Source organism: Lissotriton vulgaris, unplaced genomic scaffold (genome assembly GCF_964263255.1).
Source record: "Lissotriton vulgaris unplaced genomic scaffold, aLisVul1.2 SCAFFOLD_1621, whole genome shotgun sequence".
Taxonomy (NCBI): Eukaryota; Metazoa; Chordata; class Amphibia; order Caudata; family Salamandridae; genus Lissotriton; species Lissotriton vulgaris.
Window position 1 is genome coordinate 296,467 of NW_028251953.1, and position 19,161 is coordinate 315,627.

Here is a 19,161-nt window from a genome sequence, read left to right on the forward strand (position 1 = left end):
TCCCGATAGAACTCCGGACGACATCCTCCTACACTAAGTTCCGGAAGGGCCTTAAAACTCTGCTCTTTTCCCAAGCCTACAAGGTTTGATCCCTCTGTGCTCCTGCCACCCCTCGCAGTCTAAAAGCGCCAAGAAACCGCGTGGTAGAAGAGCGCTATATAAGCATTTTTAAATTCAAATTCAAATTCAAATTCAATGTGGTGTCCTAGGTCGGGGGCCTAGCACAAAAGCAGACAGGACACATGTGGCTGTATAGTGGGTGGCTAGCAGCAGACTAAACCACACCCAGGTCCCTGGGCTCTTTATTCAGTTACTTACGTGCTGGCCGAGCATAAACTGGGCCAGCCTAACACAATAACGTTGTTGGGGTTACGGGCATAACACCCCTCTCAACAGTGGCCGGGTGGGCCGACCCATTAAAGGTACCATTACATTCCTGCTTTACCCAAAGAACAAACAATCAGGCATCAGGAACATTACCAACAACTGGAAACATTTGTCTCTAAAGAATAAAGTATCTATGGAACAGTCTTACTTGGTCTGCAGGGATTCACCAGGCTTCGTCCCACAGGTTGCTGACAGCAGGCCACAAAGCCCTGGTACTTCTGAGATGGCTTGGGGCAGGGCCAGAGGTTGTATCAGCTGTGACTGTTCCTGGCAGAAAGTGTCAGCGACACTTCGGCCTGGCTCTCCTGCTGGCTAACCACTTCAAGGGTCCTGGTCTTGGGTCGTTTCTGTAGCGGGAGTGGTTGGTTTACTTCTCCGCTGATGTTTGTAGGATGGTCCTCATTCCCTCCTTGCTTGTGAGGGCTGTCCGGTCCCACAGCTCCAGGTTCATCGGGCATGGGGAACTCCTCTGCATCATCGGCTGGAACCCTATTGAAGAATGAGAGATTGCGGGTTACTCTTTCGCTTCCTCACTCAGCTGTCACCATCGTGCCCTTGACTTCTGTCACAGTCCAGGGATCTATCTCGAATGGTATTCTGAACTTCCCGCCAGGGTGGCGGTCTCGCACAAGCACTTGGTCACCAGTGGTGATTGGGATTTCCACTGCGTGTCTCCTCGGGGATGCATCTTCGTTGGTTTTTGTCCGCCGTGCTAGTGACTGGTTCAGAAGGATCAGGGACTCGGCCCACACTGGATGGTGCGGGATGGTGTCCGTCACAGTTCTACCAAAACACAGATGGCTCAGAGCGACTCCAGTGGTACAGTGAGGCGTGAGGCGGTATTCCCCAAGGAACTGGTACAGGGCTTGTTCCAGAACATGGCCGTCCGTGAGAGCTATTTGGATCGTCTTGTTTAGTGTTCGCATTAGTCGCTCAACCTGTCCGTTCGCTTGGGGTCACCTGGGAGTCACCCAGCGATATTTGATCCGATGGGACGAGAGGTATTCTGAGAGTTCTGTGCTGGTGAAAGGCGGGCCATTGTCCAATGTGAGCTCCCCAATGAGGCCGTGTGTTGCCATTATTTTTTCGAGTTTGGGAATGACATCTCCGGCGGCTGTGGAGGAGACGATTTCAACTTCTGGGTATCGTGAGAAATCTTCAATGACGACTAGCATCTATTTCCCGCCAGGGAGACTGCAGAAATCCGTGCTGGCCTTTTCCCATGGGGCATTGGGACCTGCTTCCCTGATGACTGGTGCAGGTCTGCTGGGGAGGCTGGTTGCTAGACAAACAGGGCATCGCTGGATGATGGACTCGACTCGCTGGTCTAGGCCTGTCCTGTTTGGGAGGTTTAACTTCTGAGGCGGTTCTTCGTCTTCACTACACTTTTGTGTGCTCTGTGCGGCCCGGTGGGTCAGGCGCCCTGGTAGGACAAGGCGAAGGCCCCTCAGAAGGCAACTATCGGTGGGTACTGACAGCTCGTGGCGAACCTGGTGTAGAGCTTTCAAAGTGGTCTGTGCTTCCATGGTGCGAAATGGTGGTTAGTTTTGGAGCGGCTTCCAATCTCCTGAGAGTGCTTGGATGGCGATCTGGAAGCAGTTGTCTTCTTTGGTTGCATGTATTACTTCTTCTAGCGAGATTGGGAGAGTTCTGGACCTTTCGATGATCATCCGCACATATTCCTCGGTGGCTGTCGCTTCTGCTGCTTCTGTCTTCGTGACCGGTCTGTCGTGCCTGGATAGGAACTCGGCTGGGTTGCGGGTGCCAGGTCTGTACTCCACAGGGAACTGAAACTCTTGAATTTGTAGTACCCACTTCTCTATCATTGGGGGAGGACACAACGACGACCCTTGAAAGATTGGAATGAGGTGTTTGTGGTCAGTCACCACTTTAAACGGGTGTCCAAACAGATACAAGTGGAAGTGGCGACAACCCCACGAGATCGCGATAGCCTCCTTCTCGATTTACTCCATGGGCATGAGGGTCCTTCTGGCGTAGGCGACGGGGGCCTATTCACCACAGCCCTGCTGCTTGGCTAGCACTGCCCCAAGACCCATGTGGCTGGCATCCACCACCAGCTGGGACTCGTGTCTGGGGTCGAAGTACACCAGAGTCGTGTCAGCAGATAGGGCGGCTTTTGTCCTTTGGAAAGCTTCTTCTTGCTCTGTCTCCCACTCCCAGTGGCTGGCGGTCTTGGTGAGGTCGCGTATGGGGCCCGTCAGGTCTGACAGGTTTTTGATAAAGCATCCACAATACATGACCATGCCCAGAAAGCTGTGGACTCCGGACACTGATGTCGGGGCGTGAGTGTTCTATATGTCCTTTACTTTGTCCGGGTCAGGGCCAATGCCTCTGTCGGAGAAGCGGTAACCAAAAAAACTGATGTCTCTCCTGAGAAACTTGCATTTTTCACGATGGAGGGTTAGTCCACTGTCTCGGAGTTGGGTGAACACAGCTTGGATGCATTGGATGTGCTCTTCCAGAGTGAGCGCATGCACTAAAATGTCATCGCTGACAATGAGGACGCCTTCCAGCCCTTGGAGGATAGTCTTGACTATGTTTTGGAAGACTTTGGTGGCACTGGAAATTCCAAAATTGAGGCGAGTGTAGCACCTGAGTCCTGCATGGGTGGAGAACATCATGATTGGGTGAGAGTCTGGATGAAGTGGTATCTGGTGGTATCCAGAGTGGAGGTCCTCTTTTGAAAACCATCTGGAGCCGGAGAGTTCACAGATGATGTCGTCAACTGTCGGGGTCAGGTGACGCTAGCGCTTAATGGCGAGGTTCAGGACCCGCATGTCCACACAGATGCGGACTGCATCAGGTTGTTTCAGCTTCTTGGCGACGAAGAAGGGCTACACCCAGGGGGTAGGGACTCGCACCTGTTTGATGATTCCGGCTTTCTCCAGAAGATGCAGCCCTGCTTCTACTTTGGGATGTAGAGGGAAGGCAATCCTCCGGTGGCGGAGGGCGATCAGGGCGACAGATTTGTCGATGTGTAGTTGGATGGCAGGGCCTCTGCGGCATCCGATTCCTTCAGACAGTGTCCCGAATCCATGCATTAGGTGGTCCAGGTCGTTGGCATGTACGTTGAAAGAAAAATGAATCAGGTTGAGGTCCTGTGCTGTCTGGCAGCCTAGCAGAAACCTGGAACCTTCTTGGGACACACACACTTTGGCTTGCTGGTGAACGGCTTTGTTAGAAAGATCTGCCTGGAATACGCCGCATAGCCTGAGTGGAGACCTGGTGCCGTAGGGGTAGACTTGTACCCTGGTGGGGCGGAGAGTTGAGGGATTTGACAGGTTCCTGTAGACACTGGCTGCCATGAGGTTGATGGTGACCCCTGTGTCAATAAGGGCTGCAACCGCTTGGTCTTGTACTCTGACGTTGCACATGGGCATGGCAGGTTGAGCAGCTGATAGAGCGTTCAGCATTCTGAACACGTGGACGGTGGCGGCATCGGATTCGTCGTCATCCATGTCGCTGCTAGCAGGACCATCGGTGGTTTGTTCGATCGTGCAAACTCTTCGAGGCAGACTACTCTGTCTTCTCCTTGGTGTAGAATGGCATACTTTGGAGAAGTGGTTTACTTTTCTGCAGGCACTGCAGGTCTTGGCTTGAGCTGGGCAGGCACCGTCGTGGGGCAGGAGGCCTCAGCACCATCCACAGGGGCGACTGTGAGCGCTCTGTTGGGACGCTATGTTTTTTGGCCGGGTGACTCTTGGTCGTGACTCATGGGCATCGGTGCGAAGGGTGCACATGGGTTCTTCTTTGACAGAGATGCCTGGTTTGGGGTCCATGTGTTCCGCCTTGGCCTTTGGCAGTTCCTTGGAGCATCCCTCATCGACATGTTCTGTTCCTGCAGGACTCGTTCGCATAGTTTGGATGACGCGCAGCCTTGAATGAACTGGGCCCAGACTTTGCCGTCCTCATCTGGGAGGGTGCAGGTACTTGCTAGCTCTTTCAGCCTGGCATAAAATACATCCACTGACTCTTCTGGAAGTTGGCGGGCTTGGCGGAGCAAGAACCGTTCGTAGTCGGGGCTGGCTCGAAGTAGGCCGTAATCGCGTCACGCATCGAGGCGTAGTTCCCGGGGCGACCGGCCTCTCTTACCCTTTTGGAGATCTTATGGATGTCTGCTCCACCCGGGTGGAGGAGCATGGGCCTCCTCTGTGGGGCCGGGATATCAGCAGCATCAAAGAAGCTCTCCAGGCGCTCTACCCATGCTTTCCAGCGTGCCACTTGGAACTTTGGAGGGCCAGTGATGGTGAATGGCTCAAGAGGGGGGACCGTCATCATGTTGGTGCAGATCTGGGTGCTGCCGGGAGAACTGGGCTGTGGCGTCGGTGTGCCAATAGGCACAACACATGGTTAGAGGCAATGCTGGATGGCGTGCTGAGCAGCGATGATCAGGGGTGGCTGTGAGCTGCAGTGAAGAGGTCAGGCTGATGGATGCGTGCCACTGCAGGGGGGCACCGTGCGGGAGCACACGCAGGCTAGACTGCTGCCACGTGCTGATGCTGGGTGCAAGCACGTCGCATCAAGAAGCCAAGTGGGGCCAGACGCGGGCCTGCTGGTGACCTCCTGCTGGCGTTAAGGTGTTGGGCACTGTGGGTGTTAACACCGGTTGCCTGTGGCTTGAAGGACTGCCTGGAGGACGCTGGCTGCAAGCGGGCCCACCGCGCTCTTACCGGTGCAGAGTGTGAGCCTGGGTCAACGGTGCGGGAAGACTGGCTGCTGGCAGGCACTGGGCCAGATCGCATGTGCGCATGCGCATGTGCGCATGCGTGGCAAAGCAGCGGGCGGCTGCGTCAGTTGCAGGCCGCACCACTAGGCAGGAGCAGGAAGACGCGGCGGCGGCTGCCGCAGGCAGCTGTGGCGGGCTGACTCCAAGTCTTGCGGGCAGTCGCGGGCATTCAAGGTAGGCCACGGCAGGGTCTCGTGGGGCAGCTGTAGGCGCGGGATCGAGCACGCCACTGGACGTGCTGCCGGAGCGAGGGTCTCGGCAGGACGACTCCCGCTGTGAAGGTTCCAGTGCCGGGCACAGCAGCTGTGGCAGAGATCGGATGGTGGGTATACCACCTTGTCGCTAGTGTGGTGTCCTAGGTCGGGGCCTAGAACAAAAGCAGACAGGACACACGTGGCTGTATAGTGGGTAGCTAGCAGCAGACTAAACAACGCCCAGGTCCCTGGGCTCTTTATTCAGTTCCTTATGTGCTGGCCGAGCGTATGCTGGGCCAGCCTAACATAATAACATTGTCGGGGTTACGTGCATAACACCCCTCTCAACAGTGGCCGGGTGGGCCGACCCATTAAAGGCAACATTACAGCCAACTTTTCACAATCTTTTTTTTTTTTTTTTAATTTTTTAAAACCTTTATTGTGCAGTATCAGCAAACAAATACGGGCCCACAACCATCCGGCCGGCCTCGATGTCATTGTAAGCACATTTGCAAGTTATACGGCGACCCAGCAGTATCTCAATACAAATCAACAATCAGTCCGAGTTACACTGAATATCATTAAACTCCCGAGAAACAGGAGGTATGAAGGTTCATTTTAAAAAAAATTTTAAGTATTATTATGAGGAATAGAAACTAAGAAGGATCAGGGACCAAACAACCCACCGAGAACCGGAGCGGACAACGTCTACCAGCGGACATCCAACAAGCAAAAACATAATCAGAGTAGCGGCACAAGGTTACATATGAAAGGATAAATCATAACAAATTATGCTGTGTGCTGATCGTTACCCCCCCCAACCAACCACCCCACCGATCCAAAGAAAGAAATAAGAAAAGAACAGGATTCGAAAAGGAAGAAAAAATAAGGCCCATAGAACTGAAGACAAAATGAACCCCCCACCCCCCACCTTACACGCATGCAGAGGCTACGGCCTACCCCCCCCCCTTGCAGTGTGCCTGTCGCCCAAAAAGAGTACCCGAAATACAGACAAGGAAGAAAAGGAAGAAAAGGAAAAAGGAGTCATATAAAATCGAGAGGAGGGCCAAACATATGTGCTCCCGATCTCCCCAGCCACGCATTCATCCGCCACCCCATGAACCAGAAGCAACAGTAGCAAATAACAGCTACGATATCAAATGGGGAGAGTCATCACATATTGCGCAACCAAATTAGTTATATAAGCATTCCAACCCTATTCTCCGCCAGCCAGTCAATCACAAACGCGAAAGGGAACCACTTAGCCCTGGCCTGATCGTGGATGTCTCCCGAAACATGGCCCCTGAGGAAAGCCAGTCCCAACCAAAACAAAGGGACAAAATGGCCACGAACGGCAGAGGAGAGGCACGTAAAGACAAGATGGACGTCGCCAGTCACCAATAGTTCCATCTTTCTCAACGAATAGCGCCCCCCAGGTTCGCCCGATGGCACAAGTTCCACAGCAGGGAGAGCAGGGTCTGCAAAGAGAAGGCAGGCGAGGGGGCCAGTCGCTGCATAAACGGTGCCCGAGTCAATAGTGGTGATAAAATGAACAAAGTCTCATTCCTCGGATGAGGGAGAAACATTGTAGCGCAGTTAGAGCTGGCGGACGGCCGTCCGCTGGCGCCAATACAAGCAGGGACAATCCGCTCCCCCTTGCAACCATGTGGAAACACAGTAGCCCCTTCAATCACCGGCAAAGGCAAATCCGCACGTCGCTGGGAGCAGGCCAGCCGTGTTCGCCCCAGTGCGAATGCGATGTCGTCAAACTTCTTACCCAGTGCAAGGGAACCATCTTCCAACGCTAACCGTAGATCACAAAGGGCAGCTAGAACGGCACCACAGGATAGCACAGACTGCGGTCCCCTCATCCCAGCATCACGAAAGGACTAGCGCAATCCGCCACACAGCTCAACACCAGTCAGGGTAGTGCAATCCCGAGGCAGGGTAAAGCAATCCTTCCCATTCTGGGAGCCATCGGACATGTCCACCCCGTCGGAAAAGTAATGAGAAAGCGGGGGCGAGAGCGGCACAGGCAAGCTGCAGTCCGACCCACTGACGCTAGCATGGCACACTGCCATTAAGCGACCCTCACAGATAGCCATCTCTTCTCCTGCGCAGGGCTGGGGCAAATTCAGGAGAGGTCCGCAGATGCCGGGCAAGATCGATAATGGGGTCTTCACAGCACGCCTCCAGCGTTCAACAAAGAAGATGTATTCACAGTGAGCCCCCACCTCGCAAACGTGCTTCGGTCGCGTTGTGTGAGAAATAGTGTCACAGCAACGAAATCTGGTCCTTTTCCCCTTCGACAGGCAACACTTCCCAATGTCCCGCACCGCCAGGGCTAATCTGACCGATGTTGATCAATCAGAGCCCGGCGGCGTACGGTGGCACAGGTCCCGGTTCCAGGGCTGCGGAGGCCGCCAGACGACTTCGCAAATATCTCCGGTCACCAGGCAGGCAGAGACCTCGGGAGAACGCGAGCGATGTCAGTGCGTCTTCACCGGCATCCCGCTGCAGCGCAACAACAGAATGGAGGTCAGGATTTCGGTGCGGGCTCCAACTTTTCACAATCTTGATGATTAAAATGTGTGCAGTAATGTTTTGGTGTGGGGCTATGGGCTGGGGAGGTAGTGTTTGGAGCCTATAGTCATGTTCTAATGAAAAAACCTGGAGAGGGCATTGGGCTTCAAACTGTGCATTATAAAGTCCTACAGGAAGAGTTCAACACGTGGCCCTGCTGCCCACTCAAGGACCCCATCACTCAAATACTGTTCCTTCTGGAGGAGCCCTTGTAGTCTTCACAGCTTGCCATCATCATCACATTGTCTTTCATTAAGTGGTCCCCTTGACGCCAAAGGGCCTTTTTAACAGCCGTTAGTGTGGCCAGCGAGGTCTCGGTCTCTGTGACCCTTTCACCCATTTTCTTGATGTCAGTCTGCAGTAGAGAGTCCATTTCTCCATGTCAAAGAAGTCTATTTGTGAATCCAGTAAACCCTGCACTCCTTGGACAGGCACCAATATATAATTTATGGAGGTCTTCATTTCTTGCTGTCGTTCAGTTGTTTAGAGATGGGGTGCCTGCTCCCCCTGATGTGAAAGCAGTGCCGAGGATGTAGTAGACATTGCAGGCCCGATTCACAGAACTAATTCAAGACAAAATCCTAAACTTAAGACAAACTTAAGACAAAATTCTAACTTCTGTGAATACCAAAAGTAGTAAGTTTAGGATTTTGTCTTAAGTTAGTTCTGTGAATCGGTTCCACTATATTTATTCATTTTGTTTTAGTTGGTTCCCCTTTCCACCCCCTTACGCCATATATTGTAGTCCCTGGGGAGGCCCCTCTAATAAGGTCCTGTGTGCTTCTACAACCCTCCATAATACCCCCCCATCTAAAAAGCTCAGAGGTGGGACTCACTGTTGCCTGCCAGTAGCACTGGAGGTATGTGTGTTGCACCCCTGCATCCTCCCAGCCTTCCCTTTGGCTCCCTAGACCTCATTGTCCAACTCTGGTGTGGCTGAGAGTGTAGCTTCCACATCTTGGCATTTATTTCATAGTGCGCCGTGTCAGTCTTATCATGGTCCACTCTCCAAATTTGTCAGTGGCATCTTGGCGGGCCGGATAATTAACCTGGCTGCCACAATTGGTCTGACATTCGGAGCCTGTTGTCTGCAGAACATGTTGACACCTGTGAGCCCGGGCTCTATGTAGCTTTTCCTCCAATGCGGCTCCTCTGCTATGGTGGTCTGCCCTCTATGGCCACCACTGCATGCCCAGCCTGGCACTCGCTGCTCCCTCAAGCTGCAGTGGTACTGCACCTCCACCTCCATTTAAGCTCAGAGATTCACATGAAGACGCATTCTGCCCTCCACTCACCTTACTTAATTACAGTCCCACTGTTTCTTCTTCGACAACTTCCTGCACCCTGCTGCAGCACTGCAACTGCTGGTGTCAATGCGGGCCAGATGTCAGGATGGATGTATCAGTGCTTGACAGCCACAAGTGCGCCAACACTGGGAGAAAGCTCAAGAGCTTCATATCTTAGTAATTATGATGGTTTTCAACTCTCTCCCATTCACAAAGCACTGCACAGCAAGTTGCCTCACTGTGTGAATTGTAAGTAAACCTGCCATGAATGTCAAAATCAGCCATTCCTTACGATCCAGTCTACATGTATAGAGGACCCCTCTAAAAGATTCAACATACTAGACCAGCCCCATTTATTCAGAAGTCTGATTTTAGGCTTATCTTGCTGAGTAGACTCTAACTTTTTATTTTTTTATGTTAGTGCTTTGATGCATCCAAATGGAACTTAGTGCTTCCTCACAAAACCTCTGAATGAATAAAATAAATATATTAATAAGGAAGCCAATATCGAAATACCTGGGCGATTGGTGCCAGATCTACCCTGGCATTTTTTCCGAGCATCACTCTGTGATCTTGTGCAGCCATGAGTATCTCTGTGATGACCCCTGCATGAACACAACAGATTCTACTCACTCGTGCTTCACCTCCCTCTTCAATAAATAGTACCTGACCACAGACATAGACAGTTTGGGGCAGATTTACTAAGAAGTCATGCAAAGCAACGCGGCAGGACAACTTATTGTGATGCATTGCATGAGAGGGAGAGAGCAAACATCTGCCATATCTACTGAAATATGCTGCATTTCTGCTCACTCCCTGCGCTGGCACCAACCCAGGCACCCGTGCACCAAGCTGCAAGGCGGCCTGTGTTAAGAGAAGGGTTATTTATGTGCAAGAATAGACACCTTCCTGCACAAAACCAATCCTTTGAGGTATTTTCCTCTTTATATGTGCGCCACAGAATGCAGTAGTAGTTGAACAAGGATATAACAAAGATAAATAAAGCTATTTCTCCTCATTATGTCTCACTTAGAAAGGCGTGCCATTTTAACGCAACCAGAGGTTTACTACTTTTTATTGAAACTGGGATTGCATCTGTATTCATAGGTGGATGCAAGGGAACGCTCATGCTCCACATTTGAAATGCTTTCTCAATGCAGAGTACTGCAAGGCAGCGATTTGAACTGACATGAGTTAATCGGGATATACTAAGCCACGCAAGGTGGCTCTGTGTGGCACAATAAATGCCATTCCAGGGCTTGCGTTGCTTTGCGTCACCTTGCATGACACAAAGGTACGCAAGCCCTGTGTAAATCTGCTGCTTTGTAACCAAGTCCTGCCACCCATATCCTAGTCCTGCCACCCCTATCCTGGCACCGTCCACTGAGTGACTCCAGTTATTGCCATCATGGCATGACCAACTCCTGCGACACCTATCACTTCAATCGCACCCGTCTGCTGAGTATCAGCACCCAACGCCCCTTCAACAGGCATGGTGTGGTCTCTACCATCTTGTTATTTGTACAGCATAATGAATGCCTCAGTCTAGCATGGCAGCGGCTCCTCACAGCATTGTCTGTGTGTAGGACTACACCTGGACAAATGCAGTTGTCCTGAGCTGCATTGGGTTTGACCCTTTATGACCTCTGACCCGCAAAACATGCTTTATTCCCAACCTCTTGTGCAAAAATGGTGTGTCGATAAGTAGCAGCGCACTGCTGTAGGTATTATTGAAGCTAATAGTTCTTTTTTTGCAGTGTCCTCTTTCAATCTCTCTGTCTTCTTCCAGTTACATCATTATCTGCAGAATCTTCATTTTAAAGCTTCCTCTGGTGATGAAATCTACTTTGATGATGGAGGGGACCCTCCCGCGCACTTTGACATTTCCAGTTGGATTTACTATGGCATCAGAAATGCCACAAGGACCAAGGTGGGAAGCTTCCAAATAAACCCTCACGGAGAAGAACAGTTCATCATTGATGACCGAGCCATTCACTGGCACCCCGACTTTAAAGAGGTAACGGCTCCTGTCTGATTTGGAAACAATCTTGGATGTGAAAGGACAATCATGATCAAATGGAAAAGTAATTGTTTCTTCCTTGAGAGTTTATACTAGCGGGGTAACCCCCGTAAATTGCAGTTGAGCGGCCCCACTAATCTCTGAGGGTCTTATATACTTGTTTTTGGCACAGGGCAGCATAGCACGTTACTTTGTTGCGCTACTCTGCATCAAAAGAAAAGGTCAGGAATTTGCTGTATCTATGGGATAAGGCACATTCCTGTCCTTTCTCCCTGCGCTGACACACATTTGGCTGCCTAGCCCCAATGCAGGCACCCTTGCAACATCCTAGATGGGACATGCAATCTCACAATTCATTAATCACAAAGAACATTAAAACCATGAGTGGTGTTGCAGGGATTCTGATCAAACACAGAACTATGCGTAGGATTATGGGACCTTAGTATATAGGGGCTGAGTCATCCCACTACCTTAGTACCCATGAGCCCAGGACCGACTAGCTATAGTGTCTCACTTGCCCTCCTACTTACTTACAGAGTACAGAGTGATTCGACATCCCAGAGCACAACTCTTCCGACTCTCTCAGGAATCCCAATTACAAAACACACCCTTTCACTCACACTCTTGTACTTTTCCACAATAAGATCGGACAGAGACACAAACAAGTTTAAAATATTTATTTTAACTAACATGCTCTAATATGCAATGTACCGGCCATAATAAGCAGAATAATGCATAACACAAATTCGGTCAGCATCGCAAGTAGTCGTAAATCATAAAAAGAGCTGCCATAGTGAGAGACAGCGTAGCCTAACCTCCCTCTCCTTGCACAAAAGCAAGATGACTATATATTAGAAGATCCCTTTTTGTTATCTGCAGACCCCGTGCCTCAGAATATAGATGGGAGATTTACATCATAGGTGTTGTCATGCTCCTGTCCCTGGAAGGTCCCTCTCCAAGTGTGCGCTACCTATCCATGTATTCCAATATGACCAAAGAACGTATTCTCAAACAACAGCTGCATCTGTATGTTTTGTCTAAGTGCTAAGGCCTGACCAGAACAGAATGACAAGTGGCATTGTTGTTCGAACTTGTTCACAATGTTCAGACTAAATCCCAGGAACATGCAACATGTGAACACAGCAATAGGTTCTGCTGTGTAAATATTGAAAAGACATTTGCAAAATAAACTCCTGTAGTGACAGGCGCAAAGCAGCGGACAGTCTGCGGCAGGCTCATGCTAACTTAGGGAAGACGATTCAGAAAAGGGGGTGGTGATGAACAGAGTGTCTGAATTAAGCAGACAACTCTTACCCAGTCCAAAGATCAGGGCTTGATCCATCACCATTTTTTAGCTCACTGCACCCCGGTAGCTTGTCTCCTTTCTGGTGAAGAATTGGCTAGGTAGTTTAGTCTGCCCTGTTCCCATGATGCACTGGGCCAGGGACAGACTGATTTGCATATAGCCAGGTTCTGAGCTGGGATGGTGCAGTGAGATAAATAACGGTGATGGATCAAGCCCTAATCTTTGGACTGGGTAAGAGTGGTCTGCTTAATTCAGACACTCTGTTCATCACCACCCCCTTTTCTGAATCGTTTTTGGCCACTATAGTTGTGGCAGGGTATACTCAGACAAGAGTCCCTTTCTCACTGCACCATCAGGATTCAAGCAAGCCAGGCCGAAGAAGGCTGAAATGCCAGAAACCGGTTCCCGGTAGCTTGTCTCCTTTCTGGTGAAGAATTGGCTTGGTAGTTTAGTCTGCCCTGTTCCCATGATGCACTGGGCCAGGGACAGACTGATTTGCATATAGCCAGGTTATGAGCTGGGATGGTGCAGTGAGATAAATAACGGTGATGGATCAAGCCCTGATCTTTGGACTGGGTAAGAGTGGTCTGCTTAATTCAGACACTCTGTTCATCACCACCCCCTTTTCTGAATCAACTTAGGGAAGACAACAATGTCCCCCTGGGCCACGTGACAGTGGGTTTACTCCCCTCTACATTACACTCTCTTTTTTGTGGAGCTGAAATTAGAAATCTGTAAATTAAAGAAACCATCAGCCACCTTGTGTCAGTGCAGACAATTCTATGTGCCTCCATACATTGCCAGATCTACTAGTATATGGTGCTCTTCAGCTCCCTTAAAGTGCGGGCGCACCCTGTGCTGCCTAGCACCAACACTGGCATCCTTATACCATGCTGTAAGACAGCCTGCGTTAGGGGCAAAAAAACGTTTTATGCATGAAGGTATACCTTCCTGCACAAAACAATCTTGTAATGAAATTTCAACTTCCTGTTTGTGATGGAGAATGCATCACGCATAGGAAGAGAAAGTAAAGAGGCGAGATTAATGTATTTCTACCTATTACACCTCACTGAGGAAGGTGTTGCATTTCTAACTGTGGTAAATCTTGGAACGCACCAAAATCCATTGGTGGGTGCTTGGGAACACCTATACTCCACCCATGGAATGCCTTCCAGGTGTAGTGTAACGCAACTCAGCACAAGGGGCTGCATTGTGTTACACGTAATTTACCAAGCCACGCAAGACAATCAGCCATTGAGTGGCTTAGTAACTAAATACCAACTAACATTTTGTGTCACTGATGCATCTAAAAAGTGGCACAACAACAACAAAACATGATAGTAAATCTGGGCCATAGTGCAGTCACTTCCACCGCAGCAGCTACATGAGAGGACCCCACATTCTTGAACAGCAGAATACAATAACATCCAGGGTGCCGTGCAGGCTGGCACTTACAGACTTTCAGAAGCCACATTGATCCGCAGGATTGCCCGTTTGAGATAGATGCATTTAATGCTGAATATGCAGCAGACAATGAATAGGATATAAAATGCTGGTTTATACCTTTTAGCAAAGGTATTAATTGGAATCCAGAAGAATTTTCTCATCCCTCTAATATTTGTCTGTGCTTAAAGTTAGCACTGTCTAATGAGAATGGAGGGCTGTCATAATCTCTTTTGATTGTAAACGTAAATATCCCCCTGGGAAGTCTGTTAATATTTCAGTTGATTCCATGCTTTTATTAATTCATAGCATTAGTGTTCTGAAGCAATACCATTTGGTTATCATTGTAGGGGACTTCAATGTTAAAGTTAAAAAATCTGCCTGCATGACCTTTGGCAACACCGAAATGGATGAGGGGTGGTGCATCCCTGAGGCGGTCTTACCTGAAAATGTTAGATCAGACAGGCAGTTTACGTTTCCTGGAAAGCCTGAGATTACACAGATTTATTTTCTTAAATGAGAGATTTCCAGAAGAGTCTCCAGTCTCTTACACCTTTCACTCCCATCTAGGGCAATCCCTAGTTGATTATATGGTAGTATGCCATCAAATGTTTGCAGTGTGTACACAATTTGAGGTATTGGGGTCTGATTAAGAGACCTTAGTATTCTTTCCATGTCTATTTATCTAGAGCTTAAACCTCTCAAGTCCTGGAACTCTGGGAAAGATGGTGTAGTGTATAACAAATCTAATGAGCACAGTTTCTGGCAAAATGACAACATAAGGAACCTTGTTGATCATAAGTTAACCTTTTTTTCAAACGTTTGTTCGTAAAGATAGAGGTAAAAGTGACAAGTTACTTATTAAGATCTCTTGGGCTGCAAAAAAAGTGAATTGTAAATAAACTTCCCAGCAAGGAAACAAAGAAAATGTTCTTTGATTCCGAAGCACAGGGAAATAAACCACCTTAAGTGTATAAGAACTAGACTGAAGGTGTCTGAATGAATGAAGTGGCATTATTGGAAATGGATCAATCTAAGCGAAGCTGCTACTTCATTTAATTCTCGCAGTGGCTGTGCGTCCATTAGGGCGCTGGGGGTGTTGACCGACAAGCCGCCCGCAGCTCCCTCGCCGGCTGTGACTTAAGTAAATTGACAATGCATGTCAGTCAGCATGACACCGGACCTCCCACCCCTTCAGAGTCTGAAGGGGGTGGGCGGTCCGGCGTCATGCTGACTCACCTGACTGACATGCATTGTCAGGTAAGGGGGTGGAGCGGAGTGCACAGCAGGCAGCAGCACAAGTGCGCATGCTGAGTTAAGGTCGGATAGTTTTTCCGGCCAGCCAAGTCATCTACACTAGTGTTGAGTCTGGCTGCTGGCTGCGCATTAGGAGAGCGAGGGATGATCAATGCTGCAACCTTCAGTCTCCTAATGGGCAGGCAGCCGGCGAGTCTCCCTGCTAAGCCAATCCTGGCACTGCTGGAGCAGCGTCAGTATTGGCTGAGAGGGTTTGCCACTCCATTGACGCAGCTGTTCCTGTAGAAGAGGTAATGTTGAAGGCGCCAATGCGGGACCCCGGCCTAGGAGCAGTCACAGGCGGACCCGGTCAGGTAAGTTTCCTTTATTTTATTTTAATCTCCCCCGGCCCTAACGCCAGTGCGTATTGTGAGCGTGAGACGTGACTGTGTACTTCTTGTCTCAAGTAACAGATGATCATCTAAGGCCAGGGCAGCGTGTGCCCTGGTTAGCTGATCGTGACTGTGGCATTCCCCAGCTTTCTTCAATATTCATCTGCAACAGCAACAACGAAAACGTACGGATGTTCGAAGATGGCATCCAGTAGCTACCAGTGCAGCTGGTGATTGGAAAAAGGGCCCTTGTTCAAATACCTAAATTACTTCTTGGGTTGCAATGCAGGAGTTTGTGGGATACACAATCTATGAGGGATACAAAATTGTAAACATCTGGTGTGAGGGTGAACGTCAAGATCTTAGATAAGCACCAGAATATAAGTGGGAATTTTGACTCTTGGATTCCCGGTAATCCAAGAAATCCGTGACAGTTTAGCAAACCAGTCCTGCCCCCCTGAAGCTCAGGAAGCCCCCCTGTAACGTAGTGAGCAGGGCTGGGTGCTAGGACCTGCTCGGCCATTTGTAAATGTAGGAATGAGAGGGCGGAACAGGAGGAGCCTGTAAGGGAAGCAGGCAGATAGTAGGCAGAGCTTGAAGGAGTAAGATGTAATAAAGAAGCTCCTGACCTAACCTCCCGTGCCGGCGTTGTTTGTGACCCATAGATACGACAACTGGCGACGAGGAGTGGTCACGATCGTCACGGAGTGCGTTTCTGCCACAAGACTGGTGGCACGCGTCAGAGATCACACGTCTGGCGTTTCAAAAGTTGCTGTGAGAGTTGTGGTGCGAGCCTACCCCGGCCGCGTATATCCTGGCATGGTCTGCGGGAAGTCCGGGAGCCCAACCCGGTTATAAGGTGCGTGGAAACGCTGCGCTGTAAAGTGCTGTGACGCGACCTGGAAGCCCACCCCAGTCGCGTGTGTCGAGGGTAGCGATCTGGGAGCCCATCCCCAGTCGCGTGCTGCGAGGGAGATCTTACCTGTGGGTGAGTGCTCGAGAGTGCTCTGCTGTGGTCCCGGTTGCTGGAGAGCCTTCGTGAATGTGAGGAAGCGAAGTCCCGCAAAATTTCAGAGGCGGCCATCTTGAGGTCAGGCGCCTGCACCTATCCCTGCAAGGGTTCCCTGGCGGCCATTTTGGAGTCAGGCGAAGAGTTGAAAAATCCTCAATCCTTGGCAAATGCAACTCGGACATGTCTTTTCAATACAAATAAGAGCAAGTGTGTCTGTTTAGAAATAAAAACAAACTTTGCATATACAAATTGGACCGTGTTTTTTTTTTGTGGTTCTCAAAGGATTGGATTGTATTCACCTCTTTCATGTCTACGTGAGACATATACAGTGAACTGTTAATTGCGAGATCATCAAGAGGTGTGTCTCAGAGAGGTTTGCTGTGTGTCCTGTGTCTGTGAATGACGTTTTCACATCTGGAAGTCCTTGCCCTGTTACAATGTCCTATACACCTCCGCCTCAACAAGGCCCAGCGCCACCCAACACTGGTCAAATGGGGGTGCTGGGGGTCTCGTTCCTGCGCCCACCTAACCCTTTGGTTCTTGAGACGGGAGGAGGAATGGGCCTTTGATGGAAAGAATGGCTTGAGGACTTTGAAGCCTTCATGCATGAAAGGGTCGCACGTGTCTGATGTAGGACAGCAGTTGATAGGGTTGCGCAATCTAATAGGGAAAGATGTTGGCCAGATCATAAAGGAACTACCGGCAGCAGTGGCGTCATCTTACACTGATGTGTGTGAGGCACTGAATCGGAAGTTTCTGCATAAAAAGAACATTGACTATGAGAGATCTACATTTAATCTAGCGGCTCAGGAGAAAGATGAGCCCATGTGCATTGCTGCGAGGGAGATCTTACATGTGAGTGAGTGCTCGAGGGTGCTCTGCTGTGGTCCCGGTTGCTGGAGAGCCTTCGTGAATGTGAGGAAGCGAAGTCCCGCGAGATTTCAGAGGTGGCCATCTTGAGGTCAGGCGCCTGCACCTATCCCCTGCAAGGGTTCCCTGGCGGCAATTTTGGAGTCAGGCGAAGAGTTGAAAAATCATCAATCCTTGGCAAATGCAACTCGGACATGTCTTTTCAATACAAATAAGAGCAAGTGTGTCTGTTTAGAAATAAAAACAAACTTAGCATATACAAATTGGACCGGGTTTTTTTTTGGTGGTTGTCAAAGGATTGGATTGTCTTCACCTCTTTCATGTCTACGTGAGACATATACAGTGAACTGTTAATTGCGAGATCATGAAGAGGTGTGTCTCAGGGAGGTTTGCTGTGTGTCCTTTGTCTGTGAATGACGTTTTCACATCTGGAAGTCCTTGCCCTGTTACAATGTCCAATACACCTCCGCCTCAACAAGGCCCAGCGCCACCCAACACTGGTCACATGGGGGTGCTGGGGGTCTCGTTCCTGCGCCCACCTGACCCTTTGGTTCTTGATACGGGAGGAGGAATGGGCCTTTGATGGAAAGAATGGCTTGGGGACTTTGAAGACTTCATGCATGAAAGGGTCGCATGTGTCTGATGTAGGACAGCAGTTGATAGGGTTGCGCAATCTAATAGGGAAAGATGTTAGCCAGATCATAAAGGAACTAGCGGCGGCAGTGGCGTCATGGCACTGAATCAGAAGTTTCTGCATAAAAAGAACATTAACTACGAGAGATCTACATTTAATCTAGCAGCTCAGGAGAAAGATGAGCCCATGTGCGTTTTCATCACACGCCTGAGACGTTTGGCTCGCTATTGTGAGTTTCACTCATTTTCGACACAGGATGCTCTTCGCCTAAGAATTATTGAAGGGTGTCAGTCGGAATCACTGCGCAGGAGGCTACTAAAGAAGAGTCATTCATTAGATGAAATTGAAGAAATGACACAAGTACATGATCAAGCCGAAGAACACACTAAGAAAATGGAGTGAAAAACGGGAACAAGCCTTCAGGCTCCAGTCTCGTAACACACGTACATATTCACCTAGCAAACCCAGGTCATCCAGGTCCAAAGTTCAACGTCAATATGCCGGCTTTTGACATCGCAGCCCAAGCACAACCAACAAACGACAAGAACGTCAACTCAAGTGCTATCGCAGTGGGTATGACTTTCCCCACGCGGATTCCTGCCCTGAGCTGTGTCAAAGATGCAGAAAGTGTGGGAGAGAAAACCACTTTGAGAATGTGTGTAGCTCATCGAGGAAAGAAAAGCAACGAGATCATGGAAGACCATCTATACCCACGAGCAACCGTCATCATGCCAAAGCGGTACGAGATCGCAGAGATTCGTCTACAGGATCGTCTCACTCCAGCTGCCAGTGTCACAGAACATATCGGTCCCGGCCCTCGTCTTCACAAGAGTCAAGGTCACTGTCACCCATCTTGCAAGACAGTGACGAATACATATGTATGGTTGCTGACCCAGATCGCTTGAAGAAATACCCCCGGCTCAATATCAGAATTGGTCCTCACTGGGCAAAATTTGTGTTGGACAGCGGAGCGTCTCTCAACTACATACCCGTGGCTGAATATCATAGGATGGAAAGACCACCTCAGCTAAGCAAAGCTCATGTGCGAGTC

At 49.7% G+C, this 19,161-nt stretch overlaps 1 protein-coding gene across 2 annotated transcripts in view; it reads left to right on the top strand.

Annotated features, from left to right (window-relative positions):
- The window catches only part of LOC147662704 (vomeronasal type-2 receptor 26-like), a 338,010-nt gene that overhangs the window by 204,480 nt on the left and 114,369 nt on the right, over positions 1-19,161 (top strand). Inside the window, exon 2 of one of the 2 annotated variants that reach the window (XM_086950960.1) lies at positions 10,987-11,214. The exons of the other annotated variant lie outside the window; for it this stretch is intronic. Within the exon in view, the coding sequence (XP_086807086.1) occupies positions 10,987-11,214 (228 nt within the window). The remainder of the gene's footprint in view (positions 1-10,986; positions 11,215-19,161) is intronic. 2 annotated transcript variants of the gene reach the window in all.